The sequence below is a fragment of the Hippopotamus amphibius genome, chromosome 5 (assembly GCF_030028045.1).
Source record: "Hippopotamus amphibius kiboko isolate mHipAmp2 chromosome 5, mHipAmp2.hap2, whole genome shotgun sequence".
NCBI lineage: Eukaryota > Metazoa > Chordata > Mammalia > Artiodactyla > Hippopotamidae > Hippopotamus > Hippopotamus amphibius.
Window position 1 is genome coordinate 73604699 of NC_080190.1, and position 25302 is coordinate 73630000.

General features: G+C 34.0%; 1 protein-coding gene across 2 annotated transcripts in view; it reads right to left on the reverse strand.

The window, feature by feature from the left end:
* CABCOCO1 (ciliary associated calcium binding coiled-coil 1) overlaps positions 1-25302 on the reverse strand; it is a 134638-nt gene that overhangs the window by 99869 nt on the left and 9467 nt on the right. For both annotated transcript variants that reach the window (XM_057737048.1, XM_057737049.1), the window contains exons 2-4: positions 24668-24771; positions 16833-17002; positions 2469-2613 (exon numbers count right to left, since the gene is read on the reverse strand). In XM_057737048.1, coding sequence (XP_057593031.1) covers positions 2469-2613; positions 16833-17002; positions 24668-24771 — 419 coding nt within the window. The remainder of the gene's footprint in view (positions 1-2468; positions 2614-16832; positions 17003-24667; positions 24772-25302) is intronic.

A 25302-nucleotide genomic window follows, 5' to 3' on the forward strand; every position in this document is an offset into this window, starting at 1 on the left:
TCTTAGTCCTAAATCAGAGGAAGAATACTCAGAATGAAAATGGGTCAAGACATCTGGCTCCACGCCAGGAAGTATACTTGTGCGAAGAGGCGCAGTGTTGATTTTCTTATATTGAGTATATGCCTGTGCACTTTACCTTCCCCTGATTTTCAGGGAATACAAAGAATATACAATGACAGAAGTGTCCCTGAGCCAGATAAATATCTAAATGATGTCATATTAAAAAGATATGTATATACTGTACAAGTAGATTACTCAGTACTCATAGCAATGTTGGGGAGGAATTTTAGTATCCGTTCTTTCAATTCACAGACATACTACAGAATATACAGTATAGACCCTATTGAGAGCATCGAATGAAATTTCAATTTTTTTAAGCTTTATTTATTTTTTTAGTGTTTGGCCTCACGGCATGTTCCCTGACCAGGGATCAAACCCACGCCCCCTGCATTGGAAGCATGGAGTCTTAACCACTGGACTGCCAGGGAAGTCCCTGAAATTTCAATTTTATTGTCAGTTAAGTTTCATGTGCTATAGGTCATGTTCCAAAAAGCACACTCCCAAAATTGACTAGGGCTTTCACTGGTTGATTAAACTTAATTATCAGGTTAAATTGAAACATGGTTATACTTTTGATAATTGAGCTAGTTTCATATTTAGAAATCTTCTTTGTAGTCATTAAAATGAACAGTATTATACGATTTAATTGCCATTAAACCTGCATTTGTGGACCTACGAGACATTCTGAACAGGTGTTGTAGAAAAGCACATTTCCCTTTATATAACTTCAGAATCAATTCCAGATATCCTACTTACTAACTGATATTTTATTTTTTGTGACAGAGACACTTAAAACATGTAATTTCTTTGAAATTGCAATATAAAGATTAAACAGCATAAAAACTAGTTCTGATTTACTTTATTTGACTCAACTTTCAAATAATACTTTTTTTGGGGGGGGGGGAGAAGTAAGACTAGGTATTTTTGGTTTGTGAAGTTACCCTGGTTAGGATCAAAAGATGACTAACACTGATATCCCCTCCTCACTTAAGCATTTTCTGAATGTCAATAAAATGTCAAGAAATATGCTGATGAATATAGGTACATGGGTTTTGCTGCTGTGGTCAAAGATCAGTCCTGGTGCCCTTTATAAATAAACCTGTTGGGCTGAGAGCTCAGCTGAAAAATGTGTCCTGCAAGAGATACCTGGAAGGCTCAAACAGAGAGATAGGGGAAAGAAGGATGCTCTACAAATGTGCAGAGAATTTCCCCTGCCCAGTGATTCTAAACTCTGATGGGCAGAAAGACCTTGGGGAACAACTTCTCCTCCAGTTCTGGATTTCCACTCCCTTCCCTCCCCCACCACAAGGATCTCCCTTTAATCTAATTGATATGAAGACTGCTGTGGCTTTTAGTGAGAGACACACATTAGGAGGTATGTTGTTACATTAAGAAATCATATTCTATCAAATGCTATTACATAAAAATATATCATGCACCATTACTAATTCATGCCAGAAACCAGTATATAAACCTTATCATATTAAACACATTAATTTTTTAAAAACTTCCAGACTACATCCAGGATCCTTGCCAAGCAAATCATGAGCATGTCTAGACCATCATGCAGCACCATTTATTTTAGAATTATAAAACTTAAAGTTGGAAAGTAAGGCAGTATACAGTAATAGAGGAACAGAGATATTCTGCAGAAACTTTTAGTTAGGCAAAAGAAAGATTTTTACCAACTCTTGTTTAAATATTTGCTAACTTTAAAAATGTCCCTTGGGAGAAATGCATGACTCTAATGTAGACCTGTGACAGATCATATAAAAAGACAGATTTCTTAGTTCAACAATGAAGAATCACTGTAATAAAAATACCTTCCCTCCATCCGCCATCATTTTCAAAGCAGAAAGAAAGGCTTAATGAGTTCAATTGGTCAATACTACAAAATATCTCAGGGCATACAATAAATTTGAGGAAGTATATACATAAATCTCTTGAATTTCTAATACAAAGCATTTTAAATAAATATTTAAATGGAAATAAATGTTACTCTTTACAGGTAAAATTTTAATGTCAAGGTCAACTACCTAAAGTATAGTCTATTGTAATCAAATCTGAATAATCAAAGAATCATTTTATTAATAAGAACAGTATTAATTAGAGATTCAGAGAAAAAAATTCTTAGACAAGAATTATAGATCTCAATGAAATTATACTTATCAAACACAAACTTTTTTTTTAAGAATGCAAGGTTAGCCAAAATGTTCAATGTCCTGATTTTTATTTATTGGATGGATGATTTGAATATTATCCAATCGGTTCTATCTATTGGTTGGGTTAGTTACTGCATAAATTTTGTAAATGTCTAACTTCATTAAAAAATGAATTAATTTCTATTTAATAGACATTTTCTAGAAAACATAAAATGAAAACTAAATGCTACTGAAAAAAGTCCATACCTGATTTTCAAGTAATCAACAATAGCATTGGCTTGTTTTACATCAAAGATATTCCATTCCTCATTTTTTTGTGAATGGGATGGCCCTATTTCAGCCATAACTTCTCCGAGCCATTTTATGCTGTCTTCTAAGGACATGTGCAGTGCTGAAATAAAATCCAGAGAAGTCTTAAGCATCATTTTCATAGATGTTTCCACAACAAAATAACCCAAGATGTTCTTAATGTGTAAAAATTTCATTTTTCAGTATTTGTGAGGACAAATGGTAAAACTATCATTGTTTGTTTATGCTAATTAATAATTACATTTTATGTAAAAGAATAGCAGCTGACATACCCAACAGCTGTAAATTACCATAACACTATACAATTGTCTAAAGAGTTTGTTTCCATTTCAAGATGAAAAAAAAAAAAAAAAACCTCAATCTATCTAAAGATTACTTTAAAATGGAAAAGAAAAAACTTTTTATGATCGTAGATTAAAAAGATAGATGGAAATGACACAATGGTTGGTTGGATTAGCTGATGAGGAAGGCCTACATGGTAGACTCAGCCACTGTAGACAGCAGAACTGAACCCAGAGCTGAAAATGTAAATGAACAGAGTCAACTAACACTCGGCTTTAGCTGATTGTTACCATGTGGGAATTTGGGCCTGAAGATTTTCAGTAGATGCCAGAAATACGGATTTTTATGCAAAACATCAAGATTTTTTTTCTTTTCCAAGCTACAGGCATAACTTATGTAAGCTGTTTCTCAAATGTATGCCTGATGGTGGTGGTGAGAGCCAGATGACAGTGCAAAAAGAGTGACACTGACTTCACTTTGCCACCATTACCAAAAATAAACAAGTCAATGACTGTGGTCTATTCTCTCACAATTAAAAGCAAATAAACAACAAAGCAACACTATCTTCTAAGGCATCTGTCCAGTTGAAAAAGAAGTAGAGAAGTGCCAAAACCCTTAGACTTAACTTTTATAAGGTGTATAATACAAATATTAACTTCCATCTTCTTTTCATATTTTTACTTGTGGCAGGCAAATATTATTTACAACACACACACACACACACACACACACACACGCCTCCCTGAATCCTGAGGAGAATCCAGGTAACTGGAGTGTCCAAATTGTCCTTTGCTGACAAGTGAGAGGTGTAGGGACACGAGACCAAAGAGCATGGAGGTGGATAGTTGAAAGGCTCTAGCAAAAACGAGGTTGGGTTGGTTGCTTAGGGGAGGCGATCGTCAGCTGGGGTCCTGGATAAGGGCCTGGGGGAGAACTGTGCTGAACAACGTGAACCCCACCTTCCCAATCCCAACCAAACTTCTGTCTCTCTTAGGAGACCATTAGTAAACTTTCCATGTCTTGTTAATGGAGTGGATTTTTTAGGGCGGTACAAGAGGAGAGTGCAGAGGAGTTATGAGAACATAGGCTGATTGCTGGACCCAGTTATTTCTGGGTTACACAGCTACTCTTTCTGGGATATAAGTGAAAAATGACAGTAAAGTAATTTAAAAATTTGGAAGACGCTACAAACACCAACTTGTAATTTGTTTACTCTAGGTTCTTTTCTAAGCATAGGAATTAGAAGAAGCATAAAACTATACAACAATTAAGATCTGGTTTAATGAATGACAATTAGTCCAATTCTCATAGCCTCCTTCCAGATCCTCTTTTATGTCTGTCAGATACACAGAATTATTGCTGGATAACTAGGCTTTCCTGAATCATTCTAAGTGGAGCACAATTATTATTGAATATTTCTTTTTCCATGATAAACTTCTTTTAGAAAATAGTAAGAGTAATTTCAGAAATGATAAATCTGCTGGACAAAAGCAATTAAGAAATGAATGGATTAAAATTTGAATCATTTTATTAATAAAATGGTATTTAGAGATGCAGAGAAAAAATTTAGATGATTATAATTCTAGATGTAATTATACTCATTAAGCACAAAAATAAATTTATATGACTATTTCCTTATGTTAAAATATAACTGACTCTTTAAAACTTTTTCTATGTCTAATGTCTTTCTATAATGGCTTTAAAAATTAGGAAAGTTATTTCACTTATCTAACTGAAATGTTTGCTCTTTGAAAATCACATTTAGTGATGTGATTAAAATATGAAAGATGAAACCAATTAAATAGTAAGGGCTATTAGAAATAAAATTTATCCTTGAAAATTTAGGGTAATGAAAGAACACACTATATTTATAATTAGTTGGAAGATTTAGATTTGTACCTCATAACTGCCATTTACTAGTTAGGTGATCTGAGTTTCATTTCCCTTATCTATGAATAGGAATAATACCAATTCTCAAAATAATAGTGCTGTTGTGAAGATCAAATAAGGAATGCATGGGAAACTCCTGGTAAACTGAAAAGATACATACACATTACATGTGTATAGTGCTTTCTAGAATTCAGCCCAAAGCCAGGCACATCTGATGCAGTCCCTGGCTCCCTGGGGTTCAGATTTCACCTCTCTGAATCTCATTTATTTTTCTCATTTTTAAAATGAGGAGAATAATAGAACTATCTCATAAGACTGTGTGGGAATTAAGTGACAGTATTTGGAAAGCAAACGGCACTGTAAGTGACACAAGTGAATTCTATATAAATGTTTATCATCATCACCATCTCATTCCTTTTTGGAGGAAAAACAACTCAACTTCATACTGATAGAACTAAAAAGTATTCTATGGTTATTTACTAAATTCACGTTATATAGAAGAGAATAAGTCTTGGCCCATCAACCTAGATAGAGGCCAAATATTCAGTCTTAGTCTACATCCTGTCCTTCGTCAGGCTCTGGAAAAACTAAATCTCAAAATGTATATTGTTTCGATAACTGTACAAATTCTATGTTCCTTAATCTTTTAGTTTGATCTACTTTGATTTCAGGTGGGTTGTCCACAGAATGTCTTATAGATAATGCAGCACAATCTGAGACAAGGGACACATCAGAAACCTAGTCAGTATAAAACGCAGTTCCCAAGACAAGAAGACAACCCTCAGAATGGGAGAAAATACTTGCCAATGAAGCAACGGACAAAGGAGTAATCTCCAAAATATACAAGCAGCTCATGCAGCTTCATACCAAAAAAGCAAATAACCCAATCCACAAATGGGTGGAAGACCTAAATAGACATTTCTTCAAAGAAGACATGCAGATGGCCAACAAACACATGAAAAGATGCTCAGCATCACTAATCATCAGAGAAATGCAAGTCAAAGCCACAATGAGGTATCACCTCACACCAGTCAGAATGGCCATCATCCAAAAATCTAGAAATAATAAATGTTGGAGAGGGTGTGGAGAAAAGGGAACTCTCCTGCACTGTTGGTGGGAATGTAAGTTGGTACAGCCACTATAGAAAACAGTTTGGAGGTTCCTTAAAAAACTAAAAATAGAAGTACCATATGATCTAGTAATCCCACTACTGGGCATATACCCAGAGAAAACCATAATCCAAAAAGACACATGTACCATAATGTTCACTGTAGCACTATTTACAATAGCCAGGACATGGAAGCAACCTAAGGGCCCATCAACAGATGAATAGATAAAGAAGATGTGGCACATATATACAATGGAATAATACTCAGCCATAAGTAAGAATGAAATGGAGCTATATGTAATGAGGGTGGATGGACCTAGAGTCGGTCACACAGAGTGAAGTAAGCCAGAAAGAGAAAAACAAATACTGTATGCTAACTCATACATATGGAATCTAAAAAAATGGTACTGATGAACCCAGTGACAGGGCAAGAATAAAGATGCAGATGTAGAGAATGGACTTGAGAACACAGGGGTGGGGGTGGGAGCAAAGGGGAAGCTGGGATGAAGTGAGAGAGTAGCACAGACATATATACACTATCAAATGTAAAAATAGCTAGTGGGAAGTTGCTGTATAACAAAGGGAGATCAACTCGATGATGGGTGATGTCTTAGAGGGCCTGGACAAGGAGAGCGGGAGGGAGTCGCAGGAGGGAGGGGATATGGGGATATATGTATAAATACAGCTGATTCACTTTGGTGTACCTCAAAATGTGGTACAAGAGTGTAAAGCAATTATATTCCAATAAAGAGCTTTAAAAAATGCAGTTCCCACACTAGAACTTTATTAGTAACTGTTGACTCCAATACAGCTCACAGTACAAACTGCTCTTGGGTGTTTTTTCTATGAAGATGTTGCTGGGCGGGATGGGAGTGCTCACTATGTGCTTAGGACTCCACCACCTCTTAGTTTAAGTATAAACATATTTGACCTCCTTCCCTGGCACACTTAGCCAAGATTACATGCTTTCCTGATGATAACTATAACCTTGTTAGGTCAACCTTGAAAAGTTTGAGGGGACTATTTTTTTTTCTGCCAGAAGGAAAAACTAGATCCCTTGTTTTTTTTCCGGTTAGGTTTTACATACATACTTTCACTCTCCTCATAGTTTGAGTACTTGGATGGATCCTGTTCAAGTTTTAAAAATTCATTTTTGAACTTATATCAACAATATAAAGTTTCACATAAAAGAAATATTCTTGAGTCAGTTAAAAGTTATGGAAAAAGTTTAAAGTGGAAACCTCTTGTCAAATTTGGAATGTGGGATTCATAAAATTTTTCTGCTTTCCTTTATTCTGTTTCTAGTTTGTGAATTCTCAGCTTGGGGGTTGCAAAGCTTGACTGTTCATGTCATACATTTCTTTTTTACAATTTACAATTTAACTCACGGATGATATATTCACATGGTTCAAAAAATATATATCAAGGTATATTATGAAAAGACTTCCTCCAAGCCTGTTGCCCATGTGCCCAGTTCCTATACCCTTTGCACAGAACATTTTGATAATTAGGTTTTTCTGTATTCTTCCAGCATTTCTTTATATATGTAAGAAATAAAAAAAATATAGAGACTCATTTTTGTCTCTTTTATAAACAAAAGAATACAATTCTGCACCTTGATTTACTCAGTAACAACATATGATACCTAGAAATATTCCTCATTCTTTCCTTTTTTTTTTTACAGCCGCACAGTATTCTAATTTAGGGATAAGCTAATCCCTACAGATAAAATTTTAATTTCAGAGTAGTTTCAGATTTACAGAAAAGTTTCAAGAAAATCACAGAGAGTTCCCATATAGCTCATACACAGTTTCCTCCATTGTTAATACTGCAACGGTGCATTTGGCACAATTAATGAAAAATATTGATATATTATTATTATTTAAGTTCACCCTTTGGATTTGTTTTGTTTTTACTGAAGTATTTTTTCTGTCCCAGGATCCCCTCCAGGACACATTAGATTTAGTCATCCATCTCCTTAGACGGTACAGTTTCTCAGACTTTCCTTGTTTTTAAAGGTTTTGACAGTTTCAAGAAGTACTGGTCACATATTTTGCAGTACATCCTTAAGTTGCGGTTTATCTGATACTTTTGTTATGATTAGACAGGGGTTAAAGGTTTTGGAGAGGAAGACTACAGTGCCATTCTCATCACATTATATCAAGGGTATTGCTATTTAACCTGGCTCATCACTAGCGGTGTTAGCATTAGTCACCTGCTTGAGGTTGTATCTGTGGCTTCTCTGCTATGAAGTTACTATTCCCCAGCCCCCCCCCCCCCATACTGTCCTCTTTGGAAGGACGTTTGCAGGCCACACTTAGGGGGGTGGGGGATGGTGTTGAACTTCTTGAGGGTGAAGTATCTATTATACATAAATTACTGGGAATTCTACATGGGAGATTTGTCTATTTTACCCCAGTTAATTATTTATTCAATCATTAATTTTCACCAGCATGGATTCATGGATGTTAAGTTTATACTTTAGATTATAATTCATACTATGTTATTCTTTTCAAATTGTTCTAGCTTTGGACATTGAGAGCTTTTTCAGTTGGCTTTTCTATTCCTTTGACATACCCCATGATTCTGATTTTTTTGGCACTTTCTTTCAGCCACTACAAAATACCCCAGGCTCTTATTTTATGTTCCCCATTCTAGGTCCGCAATCAACAATTTTCTAAGGAGTCCTGGGTCCTTTCATTGGAGAATGAAATTATAATCCATTAACTGGGTCCTGGGTGGTATGCTCACTGACATTGGATGTCATTGCTCTTTGGCCCTCTTTGTGAACAGAGCTAAGAAGTATGTGTATTTATGTATTTACACTTAACTATACAAGTATTTTCATCTATATATCTATTAGGTTAAACAAGAGTTCACACTGATGTTTTCAGCTGATGTTTCTAATCTTTCGCTTCTTCAAACACTACTGCAACTATGACTTTACATATATGTCAGGTTACATGTGTGCCAGCGTATATGTAGGATAAATTCTCAAAAGTTTAATTGCTGGGAAGAGACAATACATTTGTCAAAGAGACAATACACTTGTAAATTTGACAGACAGCTGCTAACCTACATTCCACAAAGGGGTTTTTACTTCCATTAGCAATATAGGAGAATACTTGTTTCCTTACAGCTTTGACAGCTGAGAATGCTACCAAAATTTTACAGTTTTGTCTATTTGATATATGACAAATGACATTTCTGTGTAGTTTTAATTAACATTTTTCTTATTATCTTTAAGGCTGTGCTTTTCATTTGTTTAAGAATCATTTGTATGTATTTAGTCATGTCCTTGACATACTCTTCTACTGCACTATTGGGCTTTTTCTTCTTGCTTCTGCATGTTCTCTTTACATTACAGAACTTAATTTTATGTTGATGTCTGAGATGCAATGGTTTTCCCAGTTTCTAATTCTTATTTTATTTTGATTTTGATATGTTTTCATTGCAGACTTTTGACTTTTATATATCAAATTTAACTATCTTTGTCTTTATGGCTTCAGAATTTTGAGGATAATTATAAAGGTCTTCCCCATCCAAGGCTGCAAATAAATTAACCCATGTTTTTCTCTAACATTTTTATGGCACCACTTATTTTACATTTAAGTGTTTCATCCATTTGGAATGCATTCTGGTTTATAGACAGAGACAGGTTTGAATACAATTTCATTTTATTTTTTTCTTGATGGATACCCAGTTGTTCCAGTATAATTTATTGAATAATGTATCTCTTCAGCACATATCTGAAATGCCATTTCACCAAATACTGAATTCCAGTGACTGGGTCAACTGCTAAACTTTCTGCTGTGCTCCTTCGATCTGTTTAGTGATTCACCACTGTGTTCAAATACTTGAGATTTTATAACACTACTACTAGTACAACTACTACTAAGATGTGCTGTAGCTTATTATACTTTTAAAAGACAGTTTTTTCTGGCTATTTGTATTTTTTTATTTTCCAAATTTCTGTTAGAATCACCTTGCCTAGTAACCCACCCTTAGGCAATAACATTAACAAAAAACTGTTGACATTTTAATTGGAATATTAATATTATAAATTAACTTGATGAGATTTAGCATTTTTATGATGTAAGGTCTTTCAAAGAACATTGTAAGTTGTTTCCAAATGTTAAAAACCTCCTGTGTGACTTTAAAAACACTTTGAAGTTTTCTTCATACAGGGCTTGCACATTACTTTTTTAAAGTTTATTCTGCACAGTTCCACTTTTTTTGTTAGAGCATATATTATTTTCTTTCACTAAATCTTTCATCTTTGTTATTATACATAAATATTTTTTAAAAGTATCATACAGTGAAATTGACTTTTCCTTTTGGTGTACAGTCCTATGAACTTAAACACTTGGATAGATCATGTAACCACCACTACCATCAGGATACAGAGCAGTTATGTCACCTCAAAACTCCCTCATGCTATCCTTTTATGTCCTCTCCTCATCCCAACCTCTGGCAAACATTGATTTGTTCTCCACTGCTATAGTTGTGTCTTGGTGAGAATTTCCCATAAATGTAATCATGCAGTATACAATCTTTTGAGACTGACTTCTTTAACTCAGTATGATGCTACTGAGACTCATCCAAATTGCTGTATCATGATTCAATCACCGTTATTGCCAAGTAGTGTCCCATTGTATGGATATACCATAGTTTGTCTACCTGTTCATCTATAGATAGACATTCAGATTTGTTTTCGGTTTTGAGCACTTATGAAATAGAGCTACTAGACAACATGTGTGTACAGGTTTTTGTGTGAACATGTTTTTCTTTCTTTGCATTTCCACAAGAAAAGTGTGAGTTCTAGGTGCTCTGTATCTTTGTCAGCACCTGGTATTGACAAATACTGATTTTTTTAGTTTAGCCATTCTAATAGTTGTGTAGTGCTATCATAGTGGTTTTATTTTATATTTCCCTAATCACTAATGATGTTGAACATCTTTTCAGGAGTTTATTCGCTATCCTTATATCTTCTTTGGTGAAGTGCCTGTTCAAATTATTTTCCCATTATTTAAAAAAAACAAACTTTATTTTGGAAAAGATTTATATTTATAGAAAAATTACAAAAATAGTATGGAGAGTTCTCACATACTCCACACACACTACAATTAACTAAAGTCCATATTTTATTGGATTCCCTTAATTTTACTTAATGCCCTTCTTCTGCTCAAGGATGCCATCTAGGATACCACATTATATTTGGCAGTCATGTCTTCTGAGGTTCCCCCAGATTGAAAGTTTCTCTGACTTTTCTTGCTTTTGATAACCTTGTCAGTTTGAAGGGGACTGGTCAAATATATTGTACAATGTTCCTCAATTTGGGTTTGTCTGATGGTTAAACAGAAGTTATGGGTTTTGACAGCTTTGTCCATTTTTAATAGGATTGTTTGTTTTATTATTGTTGAGTTTTGAGATTTTTATAAATTACAGATACAAGTCCTTTTTCAGATATGTGATTTGCAAATAGATTTTCCCCTGTCTGTAGCTTGTCTTTTCATTCTTTTTTTTTTTTATTTTTTTTATTTTTTTTTATTTTTTGTCTTTTCATTCTTTTAACAATAACTTTCATAAAATAAGACTTAAAATTTGATGAAGTCCAATTTATCAATTTTTTTCTTTTATGGGTCATGTTTTTGGGGTTCATGTCCAAGAACTTCTCAATGATAACCCAAGGTCATGAAGACTTTCTCCTATGTTTTCTTCTGAAAGATTTATAGTTTTGCATTTTAAATTTGTATCTATGAGCCAATTAGAGTTAACTGTATCAAGTGAAAAGTTTAGGTTGAAGAATATTTTTTTCAATATAGATGAGCAGTTGTTCCTACAACATTTATTGAAAAGGCTACCAGGTTCCACTGAAAGTTTTTGCATACTTATTTAAAAAAATACCATTTTTGTGTCTATTTCTGCATTCTGTCTTCAGTTCCATCAATTTATGTGTTTACCCCCTCACTGATTCCACATTGACTCCATTACTGGAAATTTATAGTAATTCTTAAATTGAGTGGTAAGACTTATGAAGCTTTACTTCTATTTTTCAAAAAAATTTTAGCTGTTTTAGGTCCTTAGCCTTTCCATATAAATTTTAAAATCAACGAGTATGTCCAGAAAAAATCCTGCTGTGATTTGGGTTGATACCACATTAAATCTACAGATCAATTTGGGAAGACATCTTTACCATGTGGAGACTTCTAGTCCAAGTACACAGTATGTTTTTTCATTCGTTTTAGGTTTTATTTCTTTTATCCTCATTTTGTAGTTTTTAGCATATAGATTGTGTACATTTTGTTAGACATACTTAAGTACTGCTATTATTTTTTGAGTTATTGTAAATTATATTACTTGCCAAAATTTTGGTAACCAATGTTCATTGTTAGTATATTGAAATACAACTGACTTTTGTGTTTTGACCTTACTCCTGTAACTGTGCTACACTCATTCGTTCTAGAAATTTTTTGACTCTGTGTAATTTTTTTTTTATTTTTTTTTATTTTTTAATTTTTTTGGGGGTACACCAGGTTCAATCATCTGTCTTTATACACATATCCCCGTATTCCCTCCCTTCCTTGACTCCCCCCCCGAGTCCCCCCCAGACTCTGTGTAATTTTTTATATAAAGCATCATTTCATCTGAGAACAGGGACTGTTTCATTCCCTCCTTTCCAATTTCCAAGACTACTCTTCTAGGGATGAACAGGAGTGGTGAGAGTAGACGTTCTTACCTTGACTCTGATCTTATGCAGAAAGAATTTGATCTTTTACCACTAAGTATGATGGTGGCTTTTTTGTAGATGTCTTTTATGAGACTGACAAATGTCACTTCTTTTCCTTATTTTGTAACTTTAAAAACGTAATGAATGGATGTTGTATTTAGTTGAATGCTTTCTCTGCATCTATTTACAAGATCATCTGTTTTTTCATCTTTCAACTATATACACTGATCAAATTTTCAATACTGAACCAATACTGAATTTTTGGGATAAAGCCCAACTGGGCATGTGTATTATTCTTTTTATAAATTGCCTGATTCATTTTGATGATATTTTGTTTAGAATGTTTTTATGTTCATTAAGAATATTGCTCTGTAATTTCTTCTCCTTCTCCTACCCCTACTCCCCCACCTTTCCTTTACTTTTTCTTCTCCTTCTCTTTCTTCTCCCTCTCCCTTCACCCCTCCTTCTTCTTTCTTTCTCTGTCAGGTTCTGGTATGAAGATACTTTTAGTCTCAAAAAATGAGTTAGGAAGAGTTCTTTCCACTATTTCTGAAAGAGGTTATATATAATTGGTGGTATTTCTTTTTTTCTTTTCTTTTTTTCTTTTTTGGTTGTGTTGGGTCTTCATTGCTGCATGCAGGCTTTCTCTAGTTGTGGCGAGTGGGGGCTACTCTTTGTTGCAGTATGCAGGCTTCTCAGTGAAGTGGCTTCTCTTGATGCGGAGAGTGGGCTCCAGGCTCACAGGCTTCAGTAGTTGTAGCACATGGGCTCAGTAGTTGTGGTATACAGGCCCTAGAGTATGTGGGCTTCAGTCACTGTGATGCATGGGCTCAGTAGTTGTGGCATGCAGGCTGTAAGGTGCGTGGGCTTCAGTAGTTGCGGCTTGTGGGCTCTAGAGTACAGGCTCAGTAGTTGTGGTGCACGGGTGTAGTTGCTCTGTGGCATTTGGGATCTTCCTGGACCAGGGATCGAACCCATGTCCCCTGCATTGGCAGGCAGATTCTTAACCACTGTGCCACCAGGGAAGACCCAATTGATGGTATTTCTTCATTAAATGTTTAATAGAATTTTCCAGTGAAAAATCTTGGCCTGAAGAATTTTTTCCAGAAGTTTTTAGCAACAAATTCAATTTCTTGTCTACGGCCATACCACCCTGAACGCGCCCGATCTCGTCTGATCTTGGAAGCTAAGCAGGGTCGGGCCTGGTTAGTACTTGGATGGGAGACAAATTCAATTTCTTAAATAGTTATAGGACTATCAGTTTGTCTATTTCATCTTAGGTGAGTCTTGTTAGTTTGTGGTTTTTGAGAATTGGTCAGTTCCTTTTTGTTTTCTAATGTATGTCCATAATTAGCAGTCTCTTAATATTGTTAATGTCTGCAGGATCTTTAGTGATAGCCCCTTTTATACCTGATAATGATAACCCGTGCCTTCTATCTTTTTTCTTAGTTTTGCTTCACATTTATCAATTTTATTGATCTTTTCAAAGATCCAGATTTTTGTTTCATTGATTTTCTCTACTGGTTTTCCATTTTCAATGTCATTGATTTCTGTTTATTCTTTCTTTTCTGCTTGATCCATACCCTTTTTTTCTGACTTCCTAAAGTTTCAGCTTAGAGTATTCATTTTAGACCTAATTCTTTTCTAATATAAGCATTTACTGATAGAAATTTCCCTCTTATCATCAGCTGTTGCACCACACAAGTTTTCATGTGTTTTATTATCATTTACTTAAAAATCTTTTCTAATATCTGTTGACACTTTCTCTTTGACCCAGGGACTATTAATTGTGCTGTTTAATATTCAAGTGTTCAGAGATGTTCCTGACATATATCTATTATTAATTTCTTGTTTAATTCCATTATGGTCAGAAAACATATTTGTATGATCTCAATTACTTCAAATTAAGTTGTTGTGTGACCCAGGATATGGTCCACCTTGGTGAATGTTCCACACACACTTAAAAAGAATGACTATTCTGTTGTTTTGGGATGTACTGTTCTATAAATGTCAATTAGGTCCAGTTAGTTGATGATGTTTTTCTTTTGGTTTACCCTATTTGTGGCATAGTCAGCCTCTTGAATTTATACCCTTATGTCTTCCACTAAAATTAGGAAATTTTCACCCACTGTTTCTTCAAATGTTTGTTTAGCACCATACTCCTTCTCCTGTCCTTTTGGGACTATGATGATACATACATTAGAACTTCCACTGTCCCACAGGTCCCTGAAGTTCTGTTCACTTGTTTGCCAATCTTTTTTTCTATGTAGTGTGCAGATTGGATAATTTCTATTGCTCTATCTTCAAGTTCACTGATTTTTCCTTTGTCTCCATTCTGCTATTGATTCCATCCAGTGAGATTTTAATTTTGGTCATTGTATAATTTGGTTCTAAAATTTTAATTTCTTTCTTCTTTATAGCTTCCATTTCTTTCATGATTCTTTATATTTTAACATTTGTTTCAGCAATGTTCACAACTGTCCATTTAAGTTCTTTTATAATAGCTGTTTTGAAGTCTTTGCCATATAATTTCAGTATCCATTTCATTCCATTGTTGGCATCTATTTATTATTATTTTCCATGGAGGTTGAGATTGACATGGTTCTTTGACCAGTAATTTTGGCAATAGTGTTGAAAGAATATGTTTTGAGACATGTAGTACTCAAAGATTCTACAAATATTTGTGTCATGAGGAAAAAAAACAGCCAAAGTCTGTCTTTTTGATGATTTACTACAAATTCTTTTTTGGAAGGTTGTAGTTCAACAACTGAAACTGAAACAATGTTATAATACTCATCAGGTCTCTTAGTAAAATATGAATTTTTAGTTGTAGTACTGGAAAAGACTGAATTCTCAGGACTAACCACCTGAGACTTTAGTTTTTGTTTTAGTTTTATACTATGTTTCTTATATGCAGGATAATTTGAAATCAGTCAGTTAATATCATACTTTTTTTCGTTATCGAGTATAATTATCTTTTTCTTCTATTGGTACAGCTATTTATGTTTAACATGGCACTGCATATCTAAGTAAAAGCAAAGATGAAACTCTCCTGCTTGCAGAGAGGGAAAATAATGATTTCTTCTCCTCATATACAAGAACTACCAATATATCTCTTGTTAAGGGTGATGAGGAGCAGGAAGAACACATAGGGCATAAGTGGCTTCTCTATTAATTTTGCTAACTCACTTAATATTTCCCCTGCATCTGTGTAGTTAGAATGTGATACATGGAACAGAATAAGATTTGTGTGACCAAAAGCCAACCATAAATTTTACTAGGATGATGGTGACAATTCTTTAGAGGTGACAGGGTCTTCTATCTGTCTAAATTAAAAAAAAAAAAAAAAGAAACTGAAAATAAGCAAACAACCAAAAAGAAGAGACAAAAAGGAAGGAAGGAAGGGAGGGAGGGAGGGAGGCAGGAAGGAAAGAAGGAAGCTGTCTTCCATAGACACAAGGATATCTTTTAATTGAGTCTGAAACACCTTTAGGTTTATTGTGCTCATAGTCATTTGATCACACACTCTAAGATTCAAGTTCTAGTTCTGCTATTTCCTGGCTACGCAACCTTGTTCTCTGGACTGCTTGCTCAACTCTGATATAGTGATTATGATACCTCCCCTTCGGGAGTTGCTCTGCATTCCATAATGGATCTTAAAGATCAAAACCAAACATACTGCCTAGTTCAGAGTTGGCAATAAATAAATGATAAATTTCTTTCTTTTCCTCCTTCCAAGTAAATAGCAATTCTGTTTATTCTCAAACAAAAGTCATCACATTCAAAATTACTCCAAGAATTTCCAAGTCTCCTGTAGTAACTCATTTCTATGTTATATAAGGCAAAAAGTCACAAAATCTAAGTGTTTGTGAGTAATGTCTATTTCACGGGGCTTTGATATTTGCCAAAGTACCTCCTCTTAACAGTAATCCTGAGATATCCTAGTAATACTTTCAGGTAAGATGAGATGAAAACAGCTCAAACAATGAAAAAATATCTAGATAAATCTGAACTACTTGACATTTTGGGGATGGATGGCACTAATAAGATTTCAAAATGAAAGTAACATATCTGGCAAATTAATTATTAAGAGAACTTTAGCCTCGTTAAGTATTATTTGAAGCTTTGCAACTTAATGAAGATATGAACTATATTTTTGCTATACCCAAAGAAAAAAACATAATTTTCATTGAAAGATTTACAATAAAATTAGGAACTTTTGCTTAAGAACATTAATTTGGACAGTGGGCTACATTTTCCTGTCTTAAAAAAGAAAAAATAATATACTTACTTCTAACATTATGAAGTAACATATCTAATAAAGTCATAAATTTTGAATATTGAATAACAGAAAAGTCCATTCCTCTTGCCCACAAAAATCCAGATACATAATAATCAAGTAGACTGGCTTCCTTTAAACAGGTTTGAAGATTTTTGAAATTCAAAAACTTTTCCAGTTTCCTGTAACAAAAAGAAAAGTCCAGATATTAAAATTGATTGAATATTGAACAGTTCCTTTTCTAAGTTTTGAAAACAGGTATTTCTCTTGAATGAAAATTCTATAATGCTCATAATTTAAAACTCCATGGTTATATCAAAACCCTAAGACCAGAATGGCATTCAAAAGAGAAAGAGAAAGAGAGAGAGAGAGACAGAGAGAGAGAGAGAGAACAAACTCTTATTGGTCTTTTTCCTCCACTTCCTCTATCTTCTTCTTCTAAATCTCTTTCTCCTCCCCCTCTTCTTTATTTCATCTTTGAAGTTATTCTAACTTTACTTGTTTTTCTTCTCTCTCAAATTCAATGTCTTTCCATTTATATAATCAAGTTTCTTTTATTTCTGAGAATGTTCCGGAACTAGATTGTTAAATATTTATTCTGTTTTCTTTTTTAAAGAATTCCAATTATGTATGTTTTACTCATTTTTTCTATGGCTGTAATTTTCTCTTTAATCTTCAAAAAATTTTTAAATCAATTTCCTTGTCATTTTATATACTTTTCTCATTACTGTTTTCTAGGTACCTTGTGTTTTCAGCAGTGTTAATTCTCCCTTGGGTTGCTTATAAATTTCACCTCTGCAAGATCTCTCCTTTTCTACTTTTTAAAAAAATGTTTCATCACCTTTCATTTCTTCTTATCTCTACCTTGAACTTTTGTATCTCTGCCTTAGGCTCTTGTGATTCCTAAGTGTTCTTAACTCATGATAAATATTTGACCATATTTTTTTGTCTGTTCGTGGCCATATTTTTCTGGTGTATTTTCTTTGCCTGCCATTTCTTTTCTCTATTCTTCAATTTTTTTGCTTGCAATGTCTTTGTGTGTATACTCCTTGCTTAGTGTCAAACCTGGCCATATTAGAAACTATTTTGTACATGAAATAAGTTTATGTCAATTATTCTAGTTTTTATTATTTTTTCAATTAGTGGGGAAAAGGAGAAAAGTAGAATAGGTTCTCTTTACTATCACATAAACAATCTGCTTCCTGTAAATATGGGAAGTATCTGCTCCAAGCCTATATATTCTGGTCTTGCTGTTGCAAGCAAGGTTCCTGGAATGACACTTCAGGGTTTTCTCCTCACCTAACAGAATAAATATATTCTTAAGCTCATTCTTAGATCTTCCACTATGTGCCTCCCCTTTGTACTTTCTCCTGCACTTCTGCTTGATCTACATTGTTTCTGGCAGGCATCCTCACATGTTGTGGTCTGGGCTTTCAGCATTCTCCTTGTTAGCACAGAGATGGAACTGGTATTTCCTTGATGCTTATATGTGATTTCTGAGGGAGTGTGGGTGTGTGTGACAACTTCATACTGCCATTTTCAAAAAAGTAAGTCATTATCTAAAATATTGAAATAAATTACACTATCAGAATAATGAATAAAGCAAGATTAAACAAGCTTGGGAAAAAATAAAGCTGATTTCGTGTTTAACTCACTCTCTAACATCCATTTCCTTTACAGTGGTATCAGGGTAGACCCCAACCCCCAAAGTGAGATATGAGTCTTTTCAGCCAGTCATGGTAATCTCATCTCCCTTCTCATAATGCCATATAATGCCTTTCAGTATATGGCATTCTCCATAATAATTACTGATCTACAGTGGGCACTCTCCTAAGTTGTTCTAGTTAATTCATAACTAATGGTAAGTTTCATTTTCTTTTGTGGAACAAAAATCAGAAGAGTAAATAAGTAGCTCTGACTGATGCTGGTAGTTGTTTTATAACCATAAGAAAGATTAGTCCTAAGACTGAGCCTTACTTCTTTTTGTTGTTGTTGTTGTTGTTCCATTAGAATTTTTATTGCGATACAACTGACATACAATAAAATGCATATATTTAAAGTGTATAATTTGATATTTTTTCTTGTTAGTAATGTATATATGGCAATCCCAATCTCCCAATCCAACCCACCCCAACCCCTCCCCCCACTTTCTCCCCTTGGTGTCCATGTTTGTTCTCTACATCTCTGTCTCTATTTCTGCCTTGTAAATCAGTTGATCTGTACCATTTTTCTACATTTCACATATATGCATTACTATATGATATTTGTTTTTCTCTTTCTTACTTCACTCTGTGTGACAGACTCCAGATCCATCCATATCTCTACAAATGTCCCACTTTCGTTCCTTTTTATGGCTGAGTAATATTCCATTGTATATATGTACTACATCTTCTTTATCCATTCATATGTTGATGGACATTTGGGTTGCTTCCATCATCTAGCTATTGTAAATAGTGCTGCAATGAACATTGGGGTGCATGTGTCTTTCTGAATTATGGTTTTCCCTGGGTATATGCCCAGTAATGGGATTGCTGGGTCATATGGTAATTCAATTTTTAGTTTTTTAAGGAAACTTCATACTGTTCTCCATAGTGGCTGTATCAATATGGATTTCCACCAACAGGGCAAGAGGGTTCCCTTTTCTCCACACCCTCTCCAGCATTTATTGTTTCTAGATTTTCTGATGATGTCCATTCTAACTGGTGTGAGGTGATACCTTATTGCAGTTTTGACTTGCATTTCTCTGATAATTAGTGATGTTGAGCAGCTTTTCATGTGCCTCTTAACCATCTATGTGTTTTTTTTGGAGTAACACCTATTTAAGTCTTCTGCCCATTTTTTTGACTGGGTCGTTTGTTTTTTTGATATTGAGCTGCATGAACTGTTTCTATATTTTGGAGATTAAACCTTTGTCTATTGATTCATTTGCAAATATTTTCTCCCATTCTGAGGGTTGTCTTTTCATCTTGTTTATAGTTTCCTTTGCTGTGCAAAAGCTTTTAAGTTTCATTAGGTCCCACTTGTTTATTTTTGTTTTTATTTCCATTGTTCTAGGAGGTAGGTAAAAAATGATCTTGCTGTGATTTATGTCAAAGAGAGTTCTTCCTATGTTTTCCTTTAGGAGTTTTATAGTGTCTGGCCTTACATTTAGGTCTTTAATCCATTTTGAGTTTATTTTTGTGTATGGTGTTAGGAAGTGTTCTAATTTCACTCTTTTACATGTAGCTGTCCAGGTTTCCCAGAACTTATTGAAGAGGCTGTCTTTTCTCCATTGTATATCCTTGCCTTCTTTGTCATACATTCGTTGACCAGTTTATTTCTGGGCTTTCTATTCTGTTCCATTGATCTATGTTTCTGCTTTTATGCCAGTACCATATTGTCTTGATTCCTGTAGCTTTGTCATATAGTCTGAAGTCAGGGAGTCTGATTCCTCCAGCTCTGTTTTTTTTTTTCCCTCAAGATTGCTTTGGCTATTTGAGGTCTTTTGTGTCTCTATACAAATTTTAGGATTTTTTTGTTCTAGTTCTGTAAAAAAATGCCATTGGTAATTTGATAGGGATTGCACTGAATCTGTAGATTGCTTTGGGTAGTACAGTCATTTTCACAATGTTGATTCTTCCAGTACAAGAACATGGTATATCTCTCCATCTGTTTTGTGCTCTTTGATTTCTTTCATCAGTGTCTTATAGTTTTCTGAATATAGGTTTTTTACCTCCTTAGTTAGGTTTGTTCCTACATATTTTATTCTTTTTGTTGCTTACTTCTTGATACTATTGAGGACTTGAGTTAACCAACCCTGGAGTCAATCTATCTCTGAATGTCCTGTTATGTGATATTTTACATACGTGTGTGTGTGTGTGTGTGTGTGTGTAAATGTGTGTATACTTTATTTTTAAGTCAATATGATTTTATGTTACATGTGATTATAAGCATTCCAATTGATACATTTTGTCAAGCATACAAATCAAATGGTAGATGCAGAAATGAATGGGCAGGCACTCTGGGGAGGGAGGTTACCCTACTAGCAAGGCATCTTTCATTTGCATTGGATATCAGTCAGCAAGATTTACTTTCTAATGTTTAATGTATAATAGCATTTAGTCAAGTGGAAGTAAGGAAACTTCTATAATAATAAAAACTTGTGGTATTTGAATGAAATCAACAAATAGGCCAATGGAACAGACAGAACGCCCAGAAACAGACCCAATATACATGGGAATTGGTATATGACAGAGGTAGTATTTCAAATCAGTGAGAGAAGTATGCATTCTTCAGAAATGACGCTGGCAGCACTGGCTATCCACGTAAAGAATAAAATACTACCTCACCCAATTCATGGACTAACTAAAACAAACCCATTAGTATTTTATTCTGAAGTACATTCTTTTGACTCCCTAAACTTTGGCTACTTGTCACTCTACTGATTTCTGCAACCTAATGTTGCTAAGGAAAATTCTGAGGTCTGCCTGATAATTTTCCTCTCTAGGTGACTTGCTTTATCCCAGAGATGAGATAATACATGAAGTTTTAGTCTATTAAATATGTAAATCAACGCTTTTTTTTTTGGCAATTTACAATAAGATTATATTTGTTTGATAAACAGTTTTTGAACAGCAACTTTTCTTATTTTCTTTGCTATCAAAGTTTTATTTTATGAAGTTTAAATTATTTTTTTCTGATTCACTATGTGAAACGTATATTCCAGCATCTTCCAATTGCCTTAATATGCATTTTGAATAAGTTTTCTTACATCTGTTTTCCATTACTGACTTGATTTTCAGCAAGATAAATTCTATATTGGATTTATTCTTTATCTTAGTTTCTTGCTTTAGTTCTAAAAGCTTATTTACATATTTTATAATCTCTTCTTTTACCTCTTGTTTTATGGAATCAATGCCCTCTTTAATCATCACCTTTTCCTACTATTTTCTTCTGTTTCCAGAAGTTAGTCTTCCTTCTAAGTGTATTATTCATCTGCATGTTATTGTTTTAATTAAATATCTGACCTGAATAGTTGCATGTGTTCTTTGTTTTACATTTTTATTTTTTCAATGCTTTAACTGTATACTAATAGACAACTGCCTAAGAATATTTTGCTGAAATCTCTTTGAGTTCCCTCCAACTTTGCTCTCTTTCCCTAATGTCCCCTCCATCACTTTCCCTAGTACTATTTGAATTTTAGCCTTCAACTTGAGCTGCAGGCTAAATATTTAACATTTCCATTCTTCATTTAGTTATTTCACTCCAAAGGAAACTATGCAGGGAGGCATTAGGAGCAAGATACTGCTGCAGTTTGAATGCAAAGTTTCCATGCATTTTACTGGCAAATTTGTAAGCTTTTCCTCTGGGGATAGAGGGAAATGTAACATGGTAGAGGGGAGAGATGCCACAGATGGAGCATGTAAGGAAAGAAAAAGATGCTTAATAGTGATTTAGGAAGTTTTGCTATAGTGATAGGTGATGTAACTACCTACTTTGTCTCACCAAGAATTTCAGTAAAAATATTATTCTTGCATGCTCTTGAAATTGGAGTGCCTTTTATTTTTTAAATATGATGACATACAGAAATAAGCCCTAAGGCAAGAGCTGAACAGCTCATGGAAACCAGTTATAGAAGGTTATTAAAAGATCTCTCCATGTTATTTCTGTGTTTAAATAGTTATTTTCAATTTAGTCCCTATCCTTTCTTTCCAAAAATGATTTGGGTGGATCTGTAAATAAAATAATGTTACATTAAAACAAGAATGATAGATAGTAGTTAAAAAATGATGAGAAATGTACCTAGACATTTAACTTTGCTTGAAGTATATTCCAGAAATATATTTTAATGATGCTTTAATGTTTCATTTGGTTGGTTGCTTTTATGGAGCAAAATTTTTAAAGGTAGGGAAATGTGCTGATGTCCTATAATTTATTTAAGTAGGTTTATAGCTTCATAGACCGTATGATTTTGGCATACCTTTGCCACTTGGTGACAGGATACCTCAATTTTACTTCTGTCATTTTGAAAGGTATGTAATCCCCATTTATAATAATGTTATTTTAAATGAAAAGTGAAGGATTGACTGCAAATATTTCAGGATTACTGTTACAAAAAGCATGTAAAAAGCCTCAAGAAAATTACTTTTCAAAGAAATAACTCATGACATAACACTGGTGTCATTTATCCAAAATCGATGTCCTAAAGTTTGAGATTACTTCAGGTGAATTCTATTAATGAGATGGTCAGACACATCCTAAAAGAATGACCTTTTAGGTAAACCTGCTTTGAATGTGGTTTTCCTATACAGCTAACCTCTGTATCACCCTCTCTATCATTTACTTTCTCCTAGACCTCACCTCTTAGAGATTAAAACCACTTGTAATGAGAAATACACAAGTCTAAAAAGCATTTGTTGCAATAAATTTTATTTAATATTAACTGCATCTAAGATAAACATCTTTTATTCATTATTTAATACAAATAAATTATAAGTTATATTAAGTATATATCATTTACATCGTATTAATCTACTATCTGCCTAGTTTAAATACCTATTTTTGCATTTCAATAACCAACAATATTTGGGGTTACCTAGAAATAGAAGATAGGAGTTACTTGAAGCTTAATCAGTGATATTGATACAATAAATGCATTTTTATAATCAATTCTGACACTAAAAAATAGGAATTCCCAATGAGCATTCACTTCTATAAAAATGGTAAAATCACCATGAAATTCTTATTTAAAATTTATGAAATTTTTAATTGACTAATACTTCTAAAGATGCAGATAGTAGGCAGTATGACCAAATCACAGGTCACTAGGATTTCTAGCAGGATTTGAAGGCACTGGAGGTGAAGAGCATCTCAGGAATAGGCCTGTCAGAGTCATTCGCCTGCTCTTAATCTGCCTTCCCTTCTCAAATCTCTCTTCCAGCCAGTACATCTGTCATATTTCCTTCTCAGCAGTAAATCACCTCTATTCCATAGTATTTGTAAGATTTGCAAATGATAACCACTGACAGAGTCATTTTCTATTTGCCCATTATGGTCGACAATGCCCTGCTTACATCCAGATGACTGGCCTACAGAAATCTTAGCCTGGAACATTACATCCCAGAACATCATCATGTCATCCCCACTATCCACACATTATAACCAATCAGGTTTCCATTATTAGAGTTAGAGAATTTTTAAAATCAATGATTACTAAAAACACCTTTTAGGAATTTGTGCAGTGGATATACTGAGTATATATTAGAGTTCTAAGTAAATGATCTACTGTAGAAATCAATGGCCTTAAGAATAGGATGTATATATATTAGAACTGATGCCTACAAATTCAGGTATATTCACATATTTAAGCAAAATGTATGAGATTAGAATACTTAGTACAGCTTCATATCCAAAACAAATCACAGGTGGATGGCTAATATTCAGGATTTCCAAAATTATAAAATGTATTGACTATTAATATTAGAGAAAATACACCTTACTCTTGTCACGATGAGACAGAAGACCTAAAGGTTCTTGTGCATACTGACAGTTTTACAAATGAAAGAGAAAAGAAGACTGCATATGTTAATGGCTGTTTTTAACAGTAAGTCCCTATTCTCTGTTAAGATTAACAAGTTGGTTTGAAATCCATTTCTCTCATAAAGAAGACTGCTTAGCAGTGGAAAAAGTCAGTTATTTGAGAATTTTTGTGTTCCACAGTCTGGATATATATATATATATATATCTGTGCACAATATAATAACAAATATTTTGAAAAAAGGTTTAAAATGTGTAATAACATATCATGAGTATTTATAGATGCAAAACTAGAACTGTTCCATATTTGGTTGTAATATTGAAGTACTTACTGTTGAACTCCATCTATACCTTCTGCTAGCATTTCAGTGATCTGGGCAACTGAAAGAAAATCTGGAGACAGAATCTTTTCATGCTCCTGGAATTCCGCATCTTTCTACCAAAAAAAATGTGGAATAATTTACTTCAATAACATGTTTCACATATTAATTCCAATAATATCAAAACCTGCTCTTACTTTTATCTACCTACTAACAAGAAAAAATTTAAAAACAACAGTCTCCTAGATAATCACTTTTCTTTTCCATTTTTAAGTAATGGTACCTCTCTTCTGAAAAGCTGAATAGTTAGGCAATCTGTCTTTTGTGCGTATTTAAAACTTCGTGATGATTTTCAATTAACAATCATTCCTGAATATCTATATATTCCTCACTGAACTTGAGGCACAAGGGAAGGCAAAGACAAGTAAGAAAAGCTTGTTACCCTCAAGAAGCTTAACATCTTGTGGAAGGAACAAACTAAAAGTGACTTTAAAACAAGAAAGTAGAATGATAAGTGATCCACAAAAAGGTGTCATTTAATCTAAAGGAAGGAAGGGACAGGGACAGGAAAAGGTCAAGGAAAGTCTATAGAGAGGAATAGCCTTTGTGAGACTGAGTGTGGATAATGCCCCAGGTGAATGACTCAG